The sequence below is a fragment of the Neovison vison genome, chromosome 7 (assembly GCF_020171115.1).
Source record: "Neovison vison isolate M4711 chromosome 7, ASM_NN_V1, whole genome shotgun sequence".
Lineage (NCBI taxonomy): Eukaryota > Metazoa > Chordata > Mammalia > Carnivora > Mustelidae > Neogale > Neogale vison.
The window spans coordinates 132,131,484-132,152,448 of NC_058097.1; the positions used below are offsets into that span (position 1 = coordinate 132,131,484).

General features: G+C 46.1%; 1 protein-coding gene across 3 annotated transcripts in view; it reads right to left on the reverse strand.

Annotated features, from left to right (window-relative positions):
• Positions 1-20,965, reverse strand: part of FAT3 (FAT atypical cadherin 3) — a 641,086-nt gene that overhangs the window by 19,151 nt on the left and 600,970 nt on the right. For all 3 annotated transcript variants that reach the window (XM_044258324.1, XM_044258326.1, XM_044258325.1), the window contains 3 exons: positions 15,352-15,486; positions 13,352-13,509; positions 5,562-6,030 (listed from right to left, as the gene is read on the reverse strand). In XM_044258324.1, the coding sequence (XP_044114259.1) occupies positions 5,562-6,030; positions 13,352-13,509; positions 15,352-15,486 (762 nt within the window). The remainder of the gene's footprint in view (positions 1-5,561; positions 6,031-13,351; positions 13,510-15,351; positions 15,487-20,965) is intronic.

Below are 20,965 nucleotides of genomic sequence, written 5' to 3' on the forward strand. Positions count from 1 at the left end.
GAGCTTCTAGCTTTTTTCTTTGAGGATCTGGAAACACGTAATGTGTTAACAACATTAGGCACACAATAAATTCTCACATTCCAGCATGTTCTTTTGTGTTTGCAAACATTCTGACTGCTTTTGGGTTTTGAGAGTTTGGGTATTTTTTTGTTTTATAGCAGTATCTATATGATTAATGCTGTTACCATGAGGTTTTTTCCAAAGTACCAAAAACAAGGTGCCTCAGGAAAAAAAAATCCCCATAAGCTGCAAAGCTCAGGCAAAGTGTGTCCACAGTAAGTGCTCCTGGCGGGCTCAGTCAGTAGAGCAAGTGAGACTTGATCTCTAGGTTCTGAGTTGGAGGCCCACTTTGGGTGAAGAAATTGCTTAAAAATAAAAATATTTTTACAAAAAAATGATGTCCACAATATATCGACTGGGAGTCGGTTCCTCCCTTCTCTGTCCCACTTCGCTCAGTGGGCCAGCGGGCTAAACTCATACAGGAACCCTGTTCAATTCCCTTAAGCCAGTTGGGAGGGGAGGGAGGCCACACAGTGGAATTTGTTGGTCCAAGAGACAGCAATGGGATTCCAGAATTTACCAAAAGTTTGAAGGCCTGAGCTTTTCCGGGCCCTTAACAGTTAGGGATGCAAAATACTCACTAAAACATCACTCAAAGTATCTCGGGTAGCTTTGTTGTTGAAAACACTTCTACGCCCAACTCCTGGCAACATCCAAGAACTTGCTGTCCTGTGCAACTTACTTAGAGGGAGTAGGTAGACACTCTCACTTTCCTCTTCAGAGGGGAGCTCAGGGGGACCTCAAACTCCTGACCAACCAGGGGTCAAATTTCAAGCTTCACACTAAAACAGTGACAATCAAAGCAGGCCGCACACCTAATGTTCACTCCCTGAACATCCAATGTCTGCTCACCTCTCCTGGAAATCATTGACTCACATTCCTGCAAACATAGAGTTTATTGGCATCCTCAAACGTCACTGGTTTGCAAGCTCAGATGTGCATAGAACTACCTTGGAGACTTGTTAAAAACAGAGATGTCTGAACTCCCTTCCTTTGCAGATTCCGAGATTCCAATTTGTATGTTTGGGTGTTGTTCCCCACCCCCCCACCAAACTTTCACTGAGAAATTTTTCTTGGTAGTAAGTTTAGCAATTTGCAACTATGACTCAGTGATCTAGCAGAAGGTTCCTTTGACTTGGGCAGCGAATGAAGGAGGCAAGTAAAGAGATTCTTCTCTTCCCTTAACAATCAAGAGACTCTTCCACAGCAAGGTTTCCTTTTAATAAGGTCCTCAGGTGAGGCAGGTGCCTCTCAGAGACTGAGAACCACCATATATGTGTATGTGAAAACAAAAAAAGAACTAGTTTTCTTAGGTTTCAGGGCAGTTCAGAGATAGAGAAAGATATCAGCCTATCACCTAGAGATCTTGTTAAAATATAAGACTTGGACTCAGTGGGTTTGGGGTGGGATCTAAGATACATTCTTAGTATTTGCAGGGATGCCGATGCTGTTGGCTCCTAGAATACATTTTAGGTGACAAGGATTCCAAGAGCACAGGCTGGAGGGGGGTTCCACAAACCTGAATCAAATCCTGGCTTCCCCACTGTTCTAGCTGTGTGACACAGGGCTAGTTCCTGAACCTCTCTGGCCTGTGTTTTTAATCTGTAAAATGGGGGGTGGGGAAGACTAGTACTGAGCCCAGCGTATTGTAAGAATTGTCACAGCATGTAAGCGCCTATCAGGCAAGCACGTACCACAGTACCAAGCACAAAGTAAGAGCGTAATACATGGTAACTCTTAGCATTTACAAATTTACCAAGTTTTCACTTTAAGAGTTAGGCTTCTGGTCTCATGCAGAGCTGACAGAATGGCTATTTCTGGCCTGGTGCCTGCCTGGCTCGCTGCACTGCTTTGCCAAATTATAGCTTAGCTTCAACTAGGTTTTTCCAGTAATGGGCTTGAGCAGAGCAGGACAAGGCAGGGAGGACTGAGGACTCCTTATCCAGATTGTGGGTGCTCAGTGGGCAGCTCCCTACCCCACAGGGTCTGGAAATGCAGGGGTCAGCGTGGGACGAGGCCGTTTCTCCTCCACGGTGGTTGCTATTTCCAGTTCATGTTTATGAAATATATGTAATTCCAAGGCTTTAACAAGAGGGAGCCTTCCTTTTGTGGTTGATTTACAGAGTCATATTTACACTCTTATTACAAGTTAGCATTCCGGGCTCTAATTCCCTCGGGGCTCCCGCAGATCGTTCTCAGGACAGCTAGAGTTATACGCTGGTCAAACCTGCTGACCATGTCATTCTGAGTGAGCAGACGCGGCTTCCTGGCTGCTTCCTGCCAAGGGTCTGCTTGGGTTTGGAGGAGGCTAGAGCACAGCCCCGCCTCTTTGAAATAGAATGCCTCTTGCTGTGGGTTGCTGCTTTAAAAAGTCTGAATGCTCTGCAAGCTGGGATAGCCACAGTTGGAGAGTGAAGCCTGTCCCCAGGAGAGCCGATGACCAAGACGCCAGCATTCTTCAGTGGTCAAGGGGGTGATTATACTCAATTATGTGTTCTGGAAATTTAAAGCGACACACAGCACAGGGTTCGAACAGCAGGAAGACGCTGAGTCAATTAACTTTTGTCACCAGCCTCCTCCCTTGTATGGAGTCACACCGGAAGCACCTCACTCCACTTTCTCTAGCCCTCTCCCCCTTTTTGAATACTGCCTGTATCCCAGCCTTTGATCTGGGGGAGGGGGGCTCGCTCTTTCTGTGATTACACACCTCTGCAGCCAGAGGGCATTCTTTAAGGCATGAATATTCTTCCATTAACGACTGAGGGTTTTGTTCTTTTTAAACCATCCCTCACAACTAGGATGATTTTTTACTTTCTTTTAAATACCCTTACAATTAGCTGCATAGTTTCACTGACAGGAGTTAAAGGCCAAATTATTGGTTATTTCCTTCCTGGCTTTTCTCCCCCAATTTCAGGCGTTCACAGAGAAGATATAAGGGCCTAGCAAAAATTCCTCTCATAGGTACCCTGGGTGGCTCAATCGGTTAAGCGTTTGCCTTTGGCTCAGGTCATGATCCTGGGGACCTGGGACTGAATCCCACTTTGGGCTCCCTGCTTGGCAGGAAACCTGCTTCTCCCTTTCCCACTCCCCCTGCTTGTGTTCCCTTTCTTGCTGTCTCTCTCTCTGTGTCAAACAAATAAATAAAATCGTTAGGGGAAAAAAAAAAATTCTTCTCATATTAACAGATAATAGTGGCAAGAAAATGGATTTCCTCTCCTCTTCTTTTAGAAGCTGAGGTTTTAATCCTGATACCCAGTAGCAGGTGGATAGATACCTCCCCACATATCAGAGGAGGAATTCTGTGTCTTTGCTTTAACAGAAACCCAGTTCTTGGATTTCCTGGTAGGTGGTGAGGAGTTTGCTGGCCCTACATTCAGTACTACTGTGCACGAGACCCCCAGATTGGGGATCATGGCCTGGGGGTCGCTGAGGTAAGAACCACTGGGCCTCCTCAACTCAAGAGAAAGTAGACTTGAAAGAAGAGAGTCATATAGATGGAGATGAGGAAAGATACTTTGTTTTAGGAAAACATGAGCCTCCAGGCACAAAGGAGACATTTGAGCTGATGGAAGTCTCTATCGCCTTGGAAGAAAGGGCACCTGTTGTGGAATCCCAGTCCCAAACCCAAAGAGAGGGCAAAGTGGGGAGCAGGAACAAAGAAGAATAGGAGAGAGAACCAACCAGGCCAGGGCAGGCCTGCGGGGAGAGGAAAGCAAGCGCTTGAGGCCACGTGAAAAGCATACAGCATGGGGGGTCCTCAGTGTTAAAATGTGGTTAAGCCAAATGAGATAAAAAAAAAAAAAGAAGTAGAGGAAAATTGCCATGTTGACACGAGTCACATTCACTTAATGAACATACCTGCACTGAATACTTAGTTCACGGATTTCAGGCAATTAAAAAACACTAAAATGCATGTCGCAGAGCAAGATTCCCTTTTTCCTTAAGAGGGTGATTATTATCGTTACTATTATTTTAAAGATAACCCATGGTGGAAGCCCATAGCTTTGCCAGCAAAAACACCGTCCTGCCATCGCTGAAAGTATGTTACAATTTGTGGCTATGCACCGGGCATTTGACATGGAGTGGTGTTCTGTTTCAACCCAATTTAATTATATGCTCCTTTTATATATCGTGGATGGCTCGCACTAGCAGAATTGTTTTGCCTGGTGAAAAACTGGCCATGACTTGTCATAATGGGCTGGTTTATAGAACCACTGAAGTATAGTTACTGCCCATCAGTCGGGAATTATGGCACCATAACAACCCTTTATTTACATATACTGCTGAGACAGTAAAAACAGCAAATAGATTTCTTAAATCGAGACGGCAGAAATTTCCCCCCAGGGCACTTGGCCCTCATTGTGGCAGCAACATATGCAAGTCTAAATAACTTTGGTGTCTGTATTTCGGCAGTGTATCATTTCATGGACAGTTTATAACATTCTAATAATAAAATGGACTCTAAATTCGGAGTTGGGCTTCACGAACATTAGATGGTAATGCGCACAGCAGAATCTCTAAGTGATTTGTGAGGAAGGTTTAAATTTGCTAATCACACTACTGCTGAGAGACTCTGCAAAGGGGCTCGAGTGTGATCAGGGGCTGTTGGGAGGCAGCAGAGGCTTCAACCAGGGGAGTGCCTGACCCAGTTTATGTCAGCGCAGGAACCGCAGCTGGGGAAGTCAGGGATTCTTTTACTTCCAGACTCCCAGGACTTAGATGATGTTGGCCTTTCCCTCAAAGGGCAGAAGCCCTCCATTCCCTTCCTACGCTTTTGTCGTCTCTCCTGTTCTTTCTTTCTTCTTCATGATATAGGTTTGGGGAAAAATTTTATTGCCGTAGAGCCTCGTACCCTCACTGTTTATCTGTCCTGAGATTCCCTGTAAAATGCCCTCTCTTTAGTCCTGACCCTCTACCCCTTTACAGAGCAGTCACTGGATTTATTTTTAATGCGCATGTTTAAAAAGCATTCTCCAAAGCATCTCCACTCTCTTTCCATTCCTGGAGTGGTGGCTTTAACCCTTCCCTCCCTTTCTAGTGAAGTTCCATGTCTGGGCGACAAAGGATCGCGTGGGGATGTCATGATTCAGACTCTGCCACCAATCATTCTGCAGTGACGCCCACGTGGCTCAAGAGGGCTGATACCTCAAAGAGGGTCCTAGTCCTCCCCAGGCCTGGAAAGGTGTGGGGGGACAGGGGACGGCCCCGGTGACAGCATCTCTGGACCCCTGAGGTCACAGCCCTGAGCTTGTAGCTTGCTGTGAAAGGACCAGTGACACTGGACACTTCTTAAGCTCCCGGACCTTCCTAAAGGAAGCCCGGCCAGTGTCTGAGTGGGAGAACACTTGAGTGGGGGAAGCCTGTAAAAGCCAGTCCCTTGCAGGTCCATAGGTCCCTCTGCCTCCCCACCCCCACTGCCCCTACCTTCTCTACCCCTATCCTCCCACCATCCCCAACCCCCCACCCCTGCCTGGTGCAGGAGGGGAGCGAGGTGCACTCACCTCCGGAGGGCAGGCCGGAGCAGCTGCCCCCATGCTGGCATGGGCTGCGCTCACAGGCGTCAGGGTAGAGCACGCAGCCCAGCTTCAGCTCGGTCAGGCCCACCACCTCCGCGAAGCTGCTGCGCTTGTTCTGTAGCGGAAGCTCGTTGTTGTTCAGTACCACCGAGTCCAGGCAGCCCTGGAAGCCGTTCAGCACCTGCGTGACCCGCGCGTCCGTCAGGCTGCGGATGTTATCCGCCTGCACCAGCGCCCCGAAGTAGATGGTGCTTTCCGTGCTCAGAGTCTGGAAGTAGAGGGGTGCCCTGCGCCGCTCCACATAGCTGTCGTCCAGGGACAGGCTTGTGAAATTGCGGTTGAGCTCCAGGAAGACAGAGTGCCAGCTCCCATCATTGACCGCCCTGCCGGAGATGCCCAGGATCCCCGGGCCATTGCCGCAGTCCAGCTGGAACCACAGCTTGCCGTCCACGATCTGTGTGGGGGAATGAGCACCGGGCGCTTTTCAGTATGCATCTGGCAACAGACTCCTGGACACCCCGGTTTCCGCCCTGTCCACGGGAAGCCTCTAGGATAGAGGTTGCTTTGGGGGTCAGTCCTAAGTCTGTGGTGATTTGATCTCTCCCCATGATGTGCCGTACCCATGCCTGAAATGTCCCAGATCTTGCAAGGAGTAACACCAGCACATCTGCATAGATCTGCCATTAAATTTAAGAATGTTCCTATTCTTTGGATCTGTGCCTTTAAGAGGTCACAGCAATATCTTGTTGAGGGGGTCTGTTGATTCTCTGCACCCTTCTTTGTTATTACCACCACAGGAATGATTTCTGTGAACTCAACATTGATTTACAAATATTTATTGAACATCTACTATGTCCTAAGCAGTGTTCCAGGTGCAACAGAGACCACTCTGAGCAAAAAGAGTTACTATCTCTGACCTCAGGGGCTTATGTTTCTTTGTGGGGGAGATGGCCATAAGTCAGATAAGCACTGAAATAACTAGGTACTCCATAAGCAAGTCTGTGTGAAGTTTCTAGAAGGGAGGAAAAGAGGCCAGGCAGAAATAAAAGATCCCCTACTTCCCGGCTTCATATATAGTTAAGATTTAAAAATGCTTCTATATTAAATACTCGTATATTCTTAAGACAGTTCTTAAGGGTATGCCTGGGTGGCTCAGTTGATTAGGCAGCTGCCTTCGGCTTTGGTCATGATCCTGGGTTCCTGGGATTGAGTCCCACATCGGGCTCTCTGATCAGTGGAGCCTGTTTTTCCCTCTCCCTCTGCCCCCTGCTCCCTCTGCTTGTGCTCTCTCTCTCTGTCAAATAATAAATAAAATCTTAAAAAACAAACAAAAAATGGTTCTTTAAGATGGCTGCCCATCATTTAGGTTAAGATTATCCCACAAAGTGTTCAGGGCTTGGCCATTTGCTTGGAATATAGCAATGTATGTTTAATGACATCTGGTCCCCCAGAAGGGTTTATCTGGGTAACTGTTCACACCTCATCGATGCTCCCAGCCCCGGTCCAGAGTCAGCTACAACAGAGACCTGCCTACTTTGATTGCACTGGTGCAAGGAGGGCATCCAAGTCCGTTCTGGGAGGCTAACAAACCACAGGGGGACATTAAACTCAGAAAGTGTGTGCTGTTGAGTGATGGCGGCCGGCCAGGACCTGTTGGCCGGGGACCGGTCCTCCATGGAGACCCAGGTTCAACTGTTGCTGAGGAGACAGACTGGCCTTTGAATCCCCGGGGGTCCACCCTCCCCTCTGCATTTCCTAGAAACGCAAAGTGGCTTGAGGATCCAGGGAATGATGCTGGATCCCTGTCCTGCCGACAAGCCGATACTGGGCCTTGCAACGACCTGCAGCTAGAGATTGTGAAGAAACAAAAGGTACTTTGCAGGCCTTTTTGTGTGACCCAGCAAGGGGGTCTGGTGGGGGCCAACATCTGAGTCATGCAAGGCTGACAGGCCTTCATTTAGGATCTGCTGACATCAGTATTCTCGTGCCAGAATGTGGGCAAAGAACACAGACGTGGGGAGAGAGGGAAGGGGAAGTGAAGGGAAGGCAGACCTTCCAGATCTCGAAGAGCGAGGGAGGTATACACGCCAAATGAATTCATGGAAACAGACTGACCCACTCTTCCCAACACGTGCTTGATTTAGGATGGCCTGATGGGGATTTTTCACAGTATTGCTCATCCTCACGAATGAAGTATTTCTCTCCCTGTGCTTCAGTGTGTTCCCCAGGCAACGAATTCTCAGGGACTCACATTCCTGCCTCTGTGGATTCTCTAGCCCCTTCTCTTCCTGCATATAAAGTCATGCTGTGGGAACCGTGCACAAATGGAAGGCAGGGCGCTGTGCGAATAAGACAGAGCCCTGGGAAGTATGAATGAGGACTCTCATGCAGGATTTGTCGTGTCGCACCCAGGTGACCTGGAGAACACTGGATGACCTGTCTGGGCTTGGGACCCCTTATGTGGTGAGCAGAGATCGTTGCTATGGCTCCTTTTCCGAGGAGCCCGTGCCCGCTGCGGAATGGTTAGCTACCTGGTATGCAGTGCACACATACTCCACTCTGAAATGCAATTGTATACACATAAAGAGACCGGAGGCAAATATTTGTGTGTTTTTTTCTAGAGTTTCCTATGTGATCTATGCTGTTTTGCCTCGGTCATTTTTTGTTTCCACAAAATGGACTGAATGGATATTGTAAATCATACCAGTAGACTTGCTCAGGAAAAACTCCTGGGTAATATCCATATTTTTATTTCAATGTAAGTAATAAAATGATCAAATGCGACGTTGGGGACTTCCTTCCTCTGGCACAGTCCATCTGCTGTTATGCTCTGTGGCTACAAAGGGGTGTCCCCAGACTATCAAGGAAGATCTGATGGTGAAGCTGCGATTCATCGATGGTTTTGTAAGACGGTGTATTCCATTAACAGATTTCCTCGGTCCATTCCCTTCTCCATCCCCACTCCCTACCTCTTGGGATAATAACCAAGTTGCAAATTCATCCAGGAGAGCCACTGTAGCTCTAATGCACTCATATACATCGAAGTTCTGTAACTAACAGACATAAAATGATCCCATAGGAACAGTGAGTACGGTTCCGTTTCTTTTCTGCTGAGAAAAGTAACAGCAGCGACCTGCTGAATGATTAGGAATCCTGATGCCTTTGGAAAACAAGAGTGATTAGTACCCTCAAAATTCTAGGCATTTGGAATTATAAGCCTTGTTTAGGTGACACGCCAGAGTGCTGATGTCAGGGGTAACTATGTAAACGTTCACCTTTTCCTATGTCACAAGCCTATTACGCCAGGGAGGGAACACTAGTCTGTTCACACCGGAAACTCACACTCTGATCATATTTAGCTTCTCTGTCTCCAGAATAGAGTAGACCTCATTTGAAAGGATCTCTCTTTTAGGAGGACAGAGCCTTCTCAAGCCAGACAGCAAGCTATTTTAATAGAAATTGTATTGCAGGTGAACGTGTAAAAAAAAAAAAAAGTTTGCAGCAATGATCTGAAATGATGTGCTTGGAGGAGGCAGGTAGGCAATTCGGTCAATGAAATGCAAAATTCTGAACAGGACTCTAATGTTATAAGATATTTAGGTCCTTAGTTTTGTCTGAAATCAGAGATGGGCTTTAACCTGGATCTTGAGTGGCTTGGGGCTTGGAAGACAAGCCGTCAGAGCTCTAAGTCATTTTGTAGGAAACCAGGATTTTGAGTGAAAAAGTTTATAAATCATGGCACAAAGTCTTCCTGCTTCGAATCTTTGGTTTGTGGCTCCAGCAAATGCACTGATGCCCCAAACTTGTGAGGATTAGGAACTATTCTTTGTAAAGGGAACTTTTGAAAAACCCGTTTTCAAGGCTGTCATCGATGGTTATCTGGCTCAAAAAATATGCCTTAAGGGTGTGCCTGGGTGGCTCAGTTGTTTAAGAGTCTGCCTTTTGCTCAGGTCATGATCTCAAGGTCCTGGGATCGAGCCCTGCATCAGGCTCCCTGCTCAGTGGGGAGTCTGCTTCTCCCTCTCTCTCTGCCCCTACGTCTCTTGCTCTCTCAAATAAGTAAATCAAATCTTTAAAAAAAAAAAACCTCATCATATGTTTTTACTCATATGTGGAATGTAAGGAAGAGCGTGGAGGACCACAGGGGAAGGGAGGGAAAACTGAGTGGGAAGAAATCAGAGAGGGAGACAAACCATGAGAGACTCTGGACTCTGGGGAAACAAACTGAGGGTTACAGAAGGGAGAGTGGGGGAGGATGGGGTCCCCAGGTGATGGGGATTAAGGAGGGTACGGGTGGTTCTGAGCACTGGGTGTTACACGCAACAGAAGAATCTTGAATGCTACATCAAAAACTAATGATGTACTATATGCGGGCTCATTGAACATTAAAAAAAAAAACTTATATGAATGAATAAATGATCACCCCAGCCCTCCCAAACTCTTCTTTTGATAAACACCTTCAGTACTCCTGACCCGCTTGCCCTGGTCAGAGGATCAGATCCACTCCTGACTGGTTATGTTTGGGTAAGCCCACCCATTTTCTCTCTGAACCTGTTTCCTCACAGGCGAAAAAGGACGGGCTCCTATCTAGGCACAGGAGAGTACAAAAATACATGCATGTATTTTGTGAAGTAGTTTGTAAACTTATAGGTATCTTATTATTATCATCCTGTAATTGCTATCAGTTAACTCACTTCTTAGGGATACGCTTACACAGGTCCTGGAAACTCTGGAATCCTGTGTGGGCTTCCTTGCTAGTTTTCTGTGTTAGAAAGATCCGGCCATTCCAAGTGGGCTGTTTTAAAAACTCAATGAGATTTCCCTGACCATCTTCCTTTTATTCCTGGGGTTTTGAGTTAGCTGTATTGGAGAATCATCGAAATGAAACCATGTGTCATCTCTAACTTCCCCACAAGATGAAATGATGACATTTCTAGATTAACAAGCAAGGACTTCTTGTGCTTTCACTATAATATTGGACCCAAAAGACGGATACAGGGGGAAAAGCTGTAAATTTCTCCTGGTGATCTGACAGGTTTCTTACACAGGTTTGAGAACAGGCAGAGAACCTATTGCACCATTTTTATTCTTGTTTGGGCTGCCTGAAAATTCACTCATGGTTTGTGTTCAACTGATATAGCAACCCTTGGTCTAGATTTTTTAACAATGATATTCTGCTCTTCCCCACTTCATTGGCTGGGTCTTAACCTTTTATTTTCATCTTAATGGTGCTCTGATCTTACTGCATTTCGGTATTTATGGTAAGCCTGGGATCTCTTCTGGAAGAAGACAAGGATCTCTTCTGGAAGAAGACTTCATTGGTCAACTGAAGAATGAGCACCTTCACTGCTGTTAAGAGACAGTGGTGCTCCTTGTCCACGAGCATTTTTAACCCTTGAGGTCCCACGCAATACTTTGACGGTCTTCAAGGGGTTCCCTACACCCCCAAGGATTGTCTCAAGTACTTTTTAGAGAACGGGCTCTAACTGGGAAAGTATAAACAACCACGAGGTGCAACTTAAACAAAGCATTTCAGTATAGTCGTTGAACCTGAGTACAAGGCACATACTGTACCTAAAGCCAATGAAATTAAATCTTGCATGAGGCTGGAAATGTTAAGCAAACAGATTCAAATCCCCTAAGTGGATATTCCTGGCAACTGTAGGAGAATATCTGCTATAGTTCAGTACAGCTGTGTCCTGCTTTAGGCAAACTCAACATATGAAAAGCAAACGTACCGAACAGACAGATTGGGGGTGATTATTCACATCACAAAGGGATTAATGGAAGGGTTCCTTCAAATAGCCACCATCCACCGTTTATTAGAATTCCATTTACAGAGATTCAGTTTACACAACTCTCAGAAACACGCTTGTTTCGTGAAATACAATATACCTTAGGAGCCAGAGCTGCCTAAAAGGTTTAATTATTCTTCTTTCCCATCCCCAGGGTCCTGTGCGTTTTAGACCTTTGCCAGCGAAGTGTCAAATGACAAGCTCCGTTTTTAAGATCTGGCCATTCAGGCACAGTAGTTTTGTTCGCTCTCAGATTCGGTGCTCTAGAAGAGATCTGCTAGTAGGAAGTGTCTGCCTCGTAAGGAAGGTCTGCAAACCAGAGGTCCTATTAAGAGCTTGAAGGAAACGGAGGCCGGTGACACTTCAGCTGAGGTCTTGGAGCTAGAAGCTCTGAAGGGCCAGAACCCTTCCCCAGCAAGTATACCAAACCCCACCTCCCGGGGCTATTTAGAAAGTGATCTGCTGACCCAAGGCAGGCGGCTTTGGGGCTAGAGGTTAAAAAGACAGGACTTGGGTCTTTGCCTGTGTCTTCCTCCACCACAAATATTGGATTTGAATTCACTGTTTGCTAAAACCGTGCCTCGAGAGCTTCTCCTTTTGGCTTTCCGAGAGCTGAAAGGATTCTCTGAGTTCAAAGAGTGCGGGTAGAGGGAGAGCCCCCCACGAAAGTTTTAAACCCTCCCTCTGGCCACCACGGCAGCTCCCTGCAATACCAGAAGCAGGCGAATAAAAGCCAGTGTGATAGGAGAAGCCACAGGCACTTATTGTCCTACATTCTTTCTCCCTCTGGGATGAAAGCCTGGGACACCTCATCGACTTGGATGTGACCAAGCTAACGATCAAAGGACAGACACTCTAAAGGCCCACCATAATCCTGATTAATCCCAGTGATGGAACCCTAGGAAGGAAACAATTGCCGGCCATTTCCACTTGTCTGAGCACTTCCTACCGGTCAGACTGCACTGGCCTCTGAACACACCATGGACTGGTACAGGGACCTTGCAAGAATGGGAGAACAGCATCAGATTAAACATCGCCCTCCTTCTTCTCCCTTCTTCTCCTGTGCTGGAAGGCTTCCTTGGGTGGACAGATGCCCAGAATGTGACTTCTGATGAAATGAGGGTAGCAGCAAGACTGAGAGCCCTGAGAGCCGGAGGAGATCAGGCAGGAGAGCAGCATCTACAGTGAGGGAGACGGGAATGCAGGTCCCGGCCCCGGCGTTTATGAGCCGGCTGACCCTGGGTAACGAACTGAACCTTTCTGAATCTCTGTTCTCTCTTTGATCAGATGGGGCTGATTGTGTGTCATAAACGTATCATATTAACTTAGTCATAAAAAACAGATGAGGGAAAAAAAAAAAAAAACAAACGAGGGGCACAACACCGTTAGTATTCGTGTCGTCATTGGTTTCACGAAGGCACCAGAAGCTGTGAGCCAGAGACTTGCTCTCAGGGAGATCTGGCTGCTTTGGAGCGTTTCTGAGATTGGCAAGGATTGCAGCCGTGGACAACCAGTGGGGGGGGGGGGGCCGCGACAGGACGCAGGGAACCTCCTCCACCCTAGATCTCCAACTTCCTCCCCGAGTAAGGACAGAAGTCACCTTCAGGGTCAGTGGGGGATAGGCCCGAGCGGGAGAAGAGGAAACAGCCAATCTTTTTAAAGGACCACCCCTGCCGTGGAATTGATTAGGAAGTGCATTCTAATGAACTGTGGCATGATTATAGCTCCAAGGAGGGCAGCCCTTGAAACCACTCTAGAGAGAGATGCCCCAATATCCGAAGAGCCTATTCTGAAGCCGAACGTATAAAAAGGAAATGGGGTGTTGGCGCACTTCCCAGGACCGCGGCTGCTCCTCTCTGCCCTCCAGCCAGTTTCTGGTTTTCAGAACTTAAAAGACAAAAAAGATTTCAGGCCCCAGTCCGAGAGCCAAAATATTAACATGAGAACTGACTGCAGGAAAAGATAACCCATTTTAATTACCTTCAGAATTATGCAGGGATTTGCTCTGGTGTACATTATAATCCCGTTGCTTTGCAGGGTGCGCAGACGCAGAGCGAGCCGAAAGTCCTCTTCTTTGCTATTTTCAGACAGCCGGTATTTGATGTAACTGTTTCCAGCAAAGCTGAGAGAAGTGTGCCCTGAGAAGACCATTAGGAGAAGACATATATACTGGCAATATCCAGACACGGTCAGAGACACAAGAGATCACCCAACAACCACCAAGCACGTTGATGAAAGACTGTGGGAAGTCAATGAAGGCATTGAGGAGAAGCCGCTTTTGATTAAAAACGGGTTCTCTCCACTTCAGGTCACAGCCTAATTCCGAAGTGAAAAAAAAAAAATTAATTCATCAGCTACCAAAAAAAAAAAAAAAATCCCAGTGGTCTCATGCCAAGGGAAACTTGGTGAATTCTATAAACTGGTTTCTCTTAAAGTCTCAATGCCCACTTTCTAAAATTAGCACTGTTAATAGATAATGCCCTTCCTGCCCACCGTCAGCCACTCAGACACTCAAAAACTTGCCACTCCATGAAACAAGGGAAAGATAAGGCCACTTGCAAAGAGCAGCCACCTTCCCGAGTGTCTGAATGCCAAACAGCCAACCGATGTCATTTGCGCTAATGTTGGAAGAAGGAAGTTCACGTCTTGCTTGTGTGTCATCACAGTTCTACTTTTTGACCGTGAATTTTAAGGCTAGTCCTTCCAGAATCCGAAGTCCTACCCACGTCGTCCCATTCTGAGTTCACCCTCTTTTGTACTGACTTCAACCTTATGTTCTAATGAGAAAATTGATGCTGAAAAGCTGTCTTGCTGAGGTAAGAGTTGGCAAGTGTGAAAATACATCCAATGGATGAAAGTCATGGACAATCACAAATTTTCTAGATAGAAAAGAGATGGGAGATGGGCAGAAAGTGACATCGGAAGTCAGGAGACGTGCTGGTTTTCTTGTCACCCCTACATACCCACCTGCTGTGTGCCCAGGGTATGTGTAGGGATGGGATCAGCCTAAATATCTTTCAACTCTAAGCCCTAGAGGACTTCAAAGGCAAGTATGCCGGTGACCTCTTCACTTTGCAGGCAGCTCTGTTCCTGACATCACCTATGAAAGAGCTTTGGCTTGAGAACAGTTCTTTCTCTTTGCAGAGACTGAATTTCTAGAGCCCACTGCTTAGGAAAATGCCTTGCATGTGGCAGGCATCACTGTTCTGTATTCCCCCTCTAATTGCTATTATAATCACCACTTCATAAATATTTCTTGGATTCCAAGAAGGGTATCAGTGTAACTGTATTTTACATAGACTTTCTACCAGAAAGAGTCCTACTGGTACCAAAAATGAATACTCCTAGATTTTAGATGTGATAGGGAATATGCAAATCAACTGAAGTATTGGGATTAAGGGAGGATCAGAAACAGGATATTTGGATCAAAATAACATAAATACGTTTCTTTCTTTCCTTTTCTCTTCTTTTTTTTTTTTTTTTTCCCAATTTAGGAAACAGAGGTGAGCACCTGCCCTTTCGGGAACATGAAGCAGAGAGTCCGCTCCCTTGGTGATCCAGGCTGGGCTTACCCCATGGGAGGTCCACTGCACTAGGTCAACTGTACCTTCTGGCGAGCTCTGCTTTGGGGCTCTGGCTCTGCAGCCATCTGACCATCAAAGGCCGTGCCATGGATACTCTGACCCTCTGCCTAACCCACGGCCTTCTATTTTCCATTTTACACTTTTAACGTCCGTGCGACACCATCGGAAACACATGTTGTGGTCCTCTTGTTATACAAGGAGTCCATGGTCATTGCACGTTTCCTGAACACAAGCTGAAGCTGGACTAAATCCCAAGTACAGGGAGGGCGGATGTTAGCTGGGGGCCCCTGAGAGTGAACGTTGCATGCAGACAGAAATGCTTGCCTGAAGAGCTAGGGCAGAGTCATTTACTCAAGGACAAGTGCTTCAGATTTAATAATTCCACCCCCTCTGCACCTGAGCACTCTCCGAGCTTCCCTGGTGGACACTGGCAGAGGTACGGTCTCCTGCTGGCTTCGTAACCAACACACTGCATGTCTCCCGGACATGGCTTCTCCATGCAAGGATCGTTGGACCCCGGGCACAGTCCTCCTGTGATGAAAGGGAACACACATGATCAGTACGGAGGGAATCACCTCACATCCTAGGTGGTACTGGGATGGTTCCAGGGCTGGGCTCTACAGGCTCTGGGCTAAGAGACAAAGAGGCCACCCAGAAGTGAGAGCACCGAATGAGCTTCAGCTGCTGTGAGTGACCATCCAACGTCCCTGCATCCGCCAAGAGCTCACAGCCAGCCAGAAGTAGGTTGGGCCTCGAAGAATAAATGGAACTCTTCCTTTTCGGTTCAGATATGCTAAGGTTGTAACTGCACCAGCATCAGCTGAGAAAAGGGCACACTGCACGGGCTCTGGACATATTTATTAGAGCGGGGTTCTGCTCACGGGGAACTACCCAGATGCATGGCTGGAGTTCCCAGTTGTCTTACACCGTTTTTCTTTCCTGCCCTGAAAAAACTTCAGGGGATGCTTCGGAGGAAGTTGGCTATTGTTTTCAGAGGGGAAAAAAAAGGTGTTTCTAAAGAAAAGTATGACTAATTCTAAATGGGGCAAACACAATTCCCATTGTTTCCTAATCCCTTTTGCTACCTGCTTGTGTATTGATTTGTGATAAAGGTGCCCCACCGTCTATCAAAAACAGTCGAATTATAGCTGGCAAAAGCACGTTTTCTTGCTACCTGTTCGATGCTCACAGCACAGTGAGATGGAAGGTTAATCCCTCAGAAAGAAAAGCCTGGAAAGCAGATTAGCCAATGAAGGCAAAATCCAGGACCCAAGTGAGTCATTTCTGAACTGCAGTGAGGATAAATGGGGAGTCCACAGGAGGAAGGGCACGTTTCAGAAGTCTCAGCTATTTCAAACGAGTAGGTCACTTTCCATGTAGTGAGAGTTTAGACAGTAAAAGGACAGTAGGAAAGGAGAAAGGAATGAAAGATTGTCGGAACTGGGTTAGCAGTGGCCTAAAGCGGCACCTTCTCTATGAACCACGAATGCCCGGACCTCAGCAGCTTTCTTCCTTGGGAGGATGTGACCCGTCACCAAACTCCCATCCATCCTCCTCCTTCCTCGTCATTAAGCATATTGTCCCCTTATACAGTAATTTCTTTGTCCAGGAGGAAGCAGACATTTAATGCTAACTACATATAAACATTTAAGAACTGTAATCCTCGAGAAGAGCAGTATAAGTAGCTCCAGAAAACTCAGAATTCATAAATCCTATTTTCCACCGGTTTAGAGCTCAGCCATAAAAGATCCTCCTGGCAATGATCCAGCTTACAAAGTCTTAGAAGATGAAGGGATTTGCAACTGAAAATTTGGAATGATCTCTACAAATGGTTCTAAAAGACATAAGTACCCCAAAATACATCTTCCTATTTTCGTCCCAAGAAATCTTTACTCCTGCCATGTATTTATCAATATTTATGCAGCTTCAAACAGCTGTTCTACCACCTTATGATCTGCTTCAAAGGGCTTTGGATAACCAGTTTTAAAATGATTTTTGGTGCATTCATTCAGCAAATAATTTTTTTAGGGCCAAAGAAGTGAGAAGCCTGGACATGTAGATTATATATTTCTTTCTTTGGAAGAAAGAGAAAGAGAGAGAGAGAGCCCCTGCCACGGGGCTCGATCCCAGGGTCCTGAGAACATGACCTGAGCTGAAGGCCAACACTTACCCAACTGAACCACCCAGGTGCGTGAAGCCTGGACATACAAAGATGAAAGGAAACCATGCCATCTCTTCCTCCCTCCAGGAAACAACCAGCAAACACATGAAGACAATGCAATGAGGTAACTGCCTTGATAGAAGTCTGGGAATGCAACCAGAGAAGGGACAACTGTGTTTCCTGGGAGAATGTCAGAGGTCCTCACCAAAGAAGGGAGTGTTTTAAACTTCAGGCTTGAAGAATGAGGTCCTTTGAGGAAAAAGGGGCTGTGTTCCATGGGAATGAGCCAGCCGTAGCCCGTGGCTTGACTGCTTGCGTGTGTTAATGCTCATTCACGAAGAGTTCATAACTCTGCCAGCTGACTCTTTGCTGTCCCCATACATGGCTTCATTTCAGTTTTGGGTGGCCTTTGGCACTTCCAGGTTGCTCCTAAATGTGGACTTGGTAGTATATGCTCAGAGATGCTACCTCAGCCCAATGCTAACCTTGGCCACATGGAGGAGGCCATGTGCATAAATGAATAACAAAATGGATCTCATCCAATAGATGTAATTCTGAATTACCTGGGCCTCGCCTTCCAGTTGGACACAGAAACAGTAATTTACGTAGTTAAGAAGTCCATTTCTTCCCATTCCATGGACATGACTTTTTCCATGTCCTACTTTTGCCCACCGACAGATAGCTTTCTCTACATTTCTACGTTTCTGAGACACAGAAGCCTAGACCCCATTTCTGCTCTAGTGCAAGTCTCCACTTCTAAGAAACCGTGCAGTATTAAAAATCCTATTTAAAAGCCATTATTTCAGAGGGGGAAGAGAGGGCTAGATGATTTCAGACTCATGACAGGAAAGCTATTTTCTTCTGCAGGAATTATGGTGAGATTAAAACAAACAAACAAACAAACAAACAAACAGCTATAAGCATATATAATAAAAACTAAACAAAATATTTCATATTAAAACAGGATTTGAGTACTTCTCCCTTTATCCACATTTTTTTTTTTTTTTTTTTTTGCCTCTTCTCTTACCATCAGCCCTGCCCTGGTGGCTGGCACAGGCTTCTTACTCTGTCACCATTTCTCTTATCTTGGGGTAAAGCCAAAGCCACTCAGACCAGCAGCTGGGGTTCAAACTCACAGCTTTTTCTTTTCTCTCGTGTTATAACCGTGGAACCCATATAATTACATCCACTAAATTAATGGATTATGTAAGATTCAATGCCCATTATAAAAACTCTAGCTGGAGGATATGTAAAAAAAATTACATTAAAGTATTATAATATGTGCATTTAAAAAGTAATAACATTAATATCCATATTAGATACATAGTAAGTATATATCTATTCATTCTAGCAGCCATTGACTTCAATAGGCTCTTTTTCTTTCTTTCTTTCTTTTTTTTTTTTTTAATAGGCTTTTTAAGGCAAAGGGGACAGTTCTTGGCAAAGTGAACTATCTCTTGATGCATTAAAAATCCTCCGGGGCCTCCCCCCTGCCAAGTCCCAGCCCGGGCCGGGAGCAGTCGTAAACATTCGGACTCCAGCGGCTGCTGTCAGCTCACTCTGCTCACAGTTGGTTTGCTCTCCTGTGGCTCAAAAGAGCAGGAAGGCAGATTAGAAGTCTGGAGGTTGGTGTAAAACGTAATGTCCTCCTTAGCTGGGGACAGATGTGAGCACGTGTGCAAAAGAAGGCCTATTCCGAATAGAGACTTCTGGCTACAAAAAAACAGTTCTCCCCAACTGAATAACCCCCATGTACAATATTGTAGTTCTTCCTTCCCTATCAGTTAGGATAAGGCATTAGGTCCTTTCTGACATGTACGTTGTCAGAGGGACTTGACCTTTGTATACCAATGCTGAACACTGTCATATGTCCCTCGACTTCAGGTATATCCAGATATTTGGGTCCTGGGGACACTTTCCTGGGGATAATAAGCCTCTCTTCAGCCAAAGCCCTACCTTCTCCAGCAACAAGGAACCCAGTATGCTTTACATGGATGCTGATGGATGAACTTGTTTTTAGAAATCCCATGTTTATTCCATTCCCCTCTCATGGAAGTATAGACACTATTGTGAGTCTGAAAGACCCTCTTTCTGGTAGCACTCGGTGCCTTACTATAGTAATAGTTACGAGACAGTAGGGTCAGGTCCCATTGGCCTCTGGGAGGAAGTTTATCTTATTAACTATCATTAAATAAACCAGGTTTAATTAACTTGCACTGTGATCAGTGACAGCTGGGGAAGGGGAACTCTCTAGACCTACACATTCTGCATCTCCAGGCATCACTCAGTTTGGAGCCAGAGCGAGTGTGAAGGGAGAAGGGGGCCGCTTGATCAAACCAACTGATGCCGGTTTGCTGCAGCAGTACAGAAGGATGGGATGTTTCGCCGCTCTGAGAACACGCAGCAGGCAGAGAACTCTCTGCTCCCCATGCCCAGGTCCCCTCAAGAAGCCAGCGCAGTTTAACAGGACAGGATCTGCAGTGCAAGTAGTGGGCTGGATCTTGGCTCTGACCAATTATGCCACTTATTCATTCACTGTGTGGCTCTGAACAGGTCACTTGACTTCTGAGAGTCTCGATCCCCTTTTCTGAAAAACGAAGCTAATAATTGTTGATGGAGTTGTGAGGGTTAAATGGGTGTATAATGTGTGTGTATGTGAAGGCAATTTTTATTCTACTTTTTAGACTTTATTTATTATTTATGTGTGTGTGTGTGTGTGTGTGTGCGTGCGTGGGTGTATGTATGTGTGTAGGAGAGACAGAGATACTGCCGACACAAGCAGGGGGAACAGCAGACGCAGAGGGAGAAGCAGGCTCCTCGCTGAGCAGGGAGCCTGATGCAGGCCTCGATCCCAGGATCCTGGGATCATGACTTGAGCTGAAGGCAGACGCTTAACTGACTGAACCACCCAGGAATCCCACGAAGGCAATTTTTTTAAAGGGAAAAACTGAAAGTAGAAACAAATTAGTACAAGGTCTCAAAACTGGAGATGCTAGTTGGATTCAGCCCCATGGCAGAAACCTGAACTCAGATGTCATCTTTCTCTTGCTGTCTTTTTTGGGTCAAATTCATGATTTGTAAATTGATAGATGATATGAAATACTGTGTGCCTGGGAGGTACAAGCTAAGGCCTGGAGCATTTTTAGTCAGCGTCCCAGGCCACTATGGGGGGTCAGACCCTTGGCCACCTTGTCTAAGGCAGAGGTGGCCTTGTATGCAGCCTTGGACAAGAGAAAGGTGCAGAGGATGTGGCTACTGTCCAAAAGAAGGTTTCCACATTCTAAAGCATTGCTCAGGTGGAAATTTAGGTCACTTTTCACAGAGCTGACAACGTTTAATTCCCTGGAGCAGAAGCTTCAGAGCTTTGGAAACTGCCCAGAGAATCATGATTCTCTGGGGGTTTTGGAGGTTCTTGCTGCCATATTTATGGCTCTTCCCCTTGTCTCCCCAGAATTCTCACAGCCCCCAGGATAAAGTCTATGCCTTGAGCAAATACATCAATATCCAGCAGTCATTATTGTCGCCAACACTTTGAGCTAATTCAACCCCTTGATGTACGTTTTCTGCCTCATTATACTTAGGTTCCAAAACCTAAGGGTAAATATCCTACGCCCTGAATTCACACACTTGGCCAAGGTGCCATGTCTTAGCAAATACTGCACAAATTAGTAAGCTCTCCTCCTAATTCTTGGCCTGCATGAGGTTTTAAAACATATTCTCCAGAGGTCTCGGGTTTGAAGTGGTCTCTTAGGGTTCTCCCACAAGCACAGAATCATCTGGAATGGTGTTTGCTTGGCTCAGCTGTATTTTCCAGATGATTTCGCTTAAATTTCATTTTAAGACATCCTC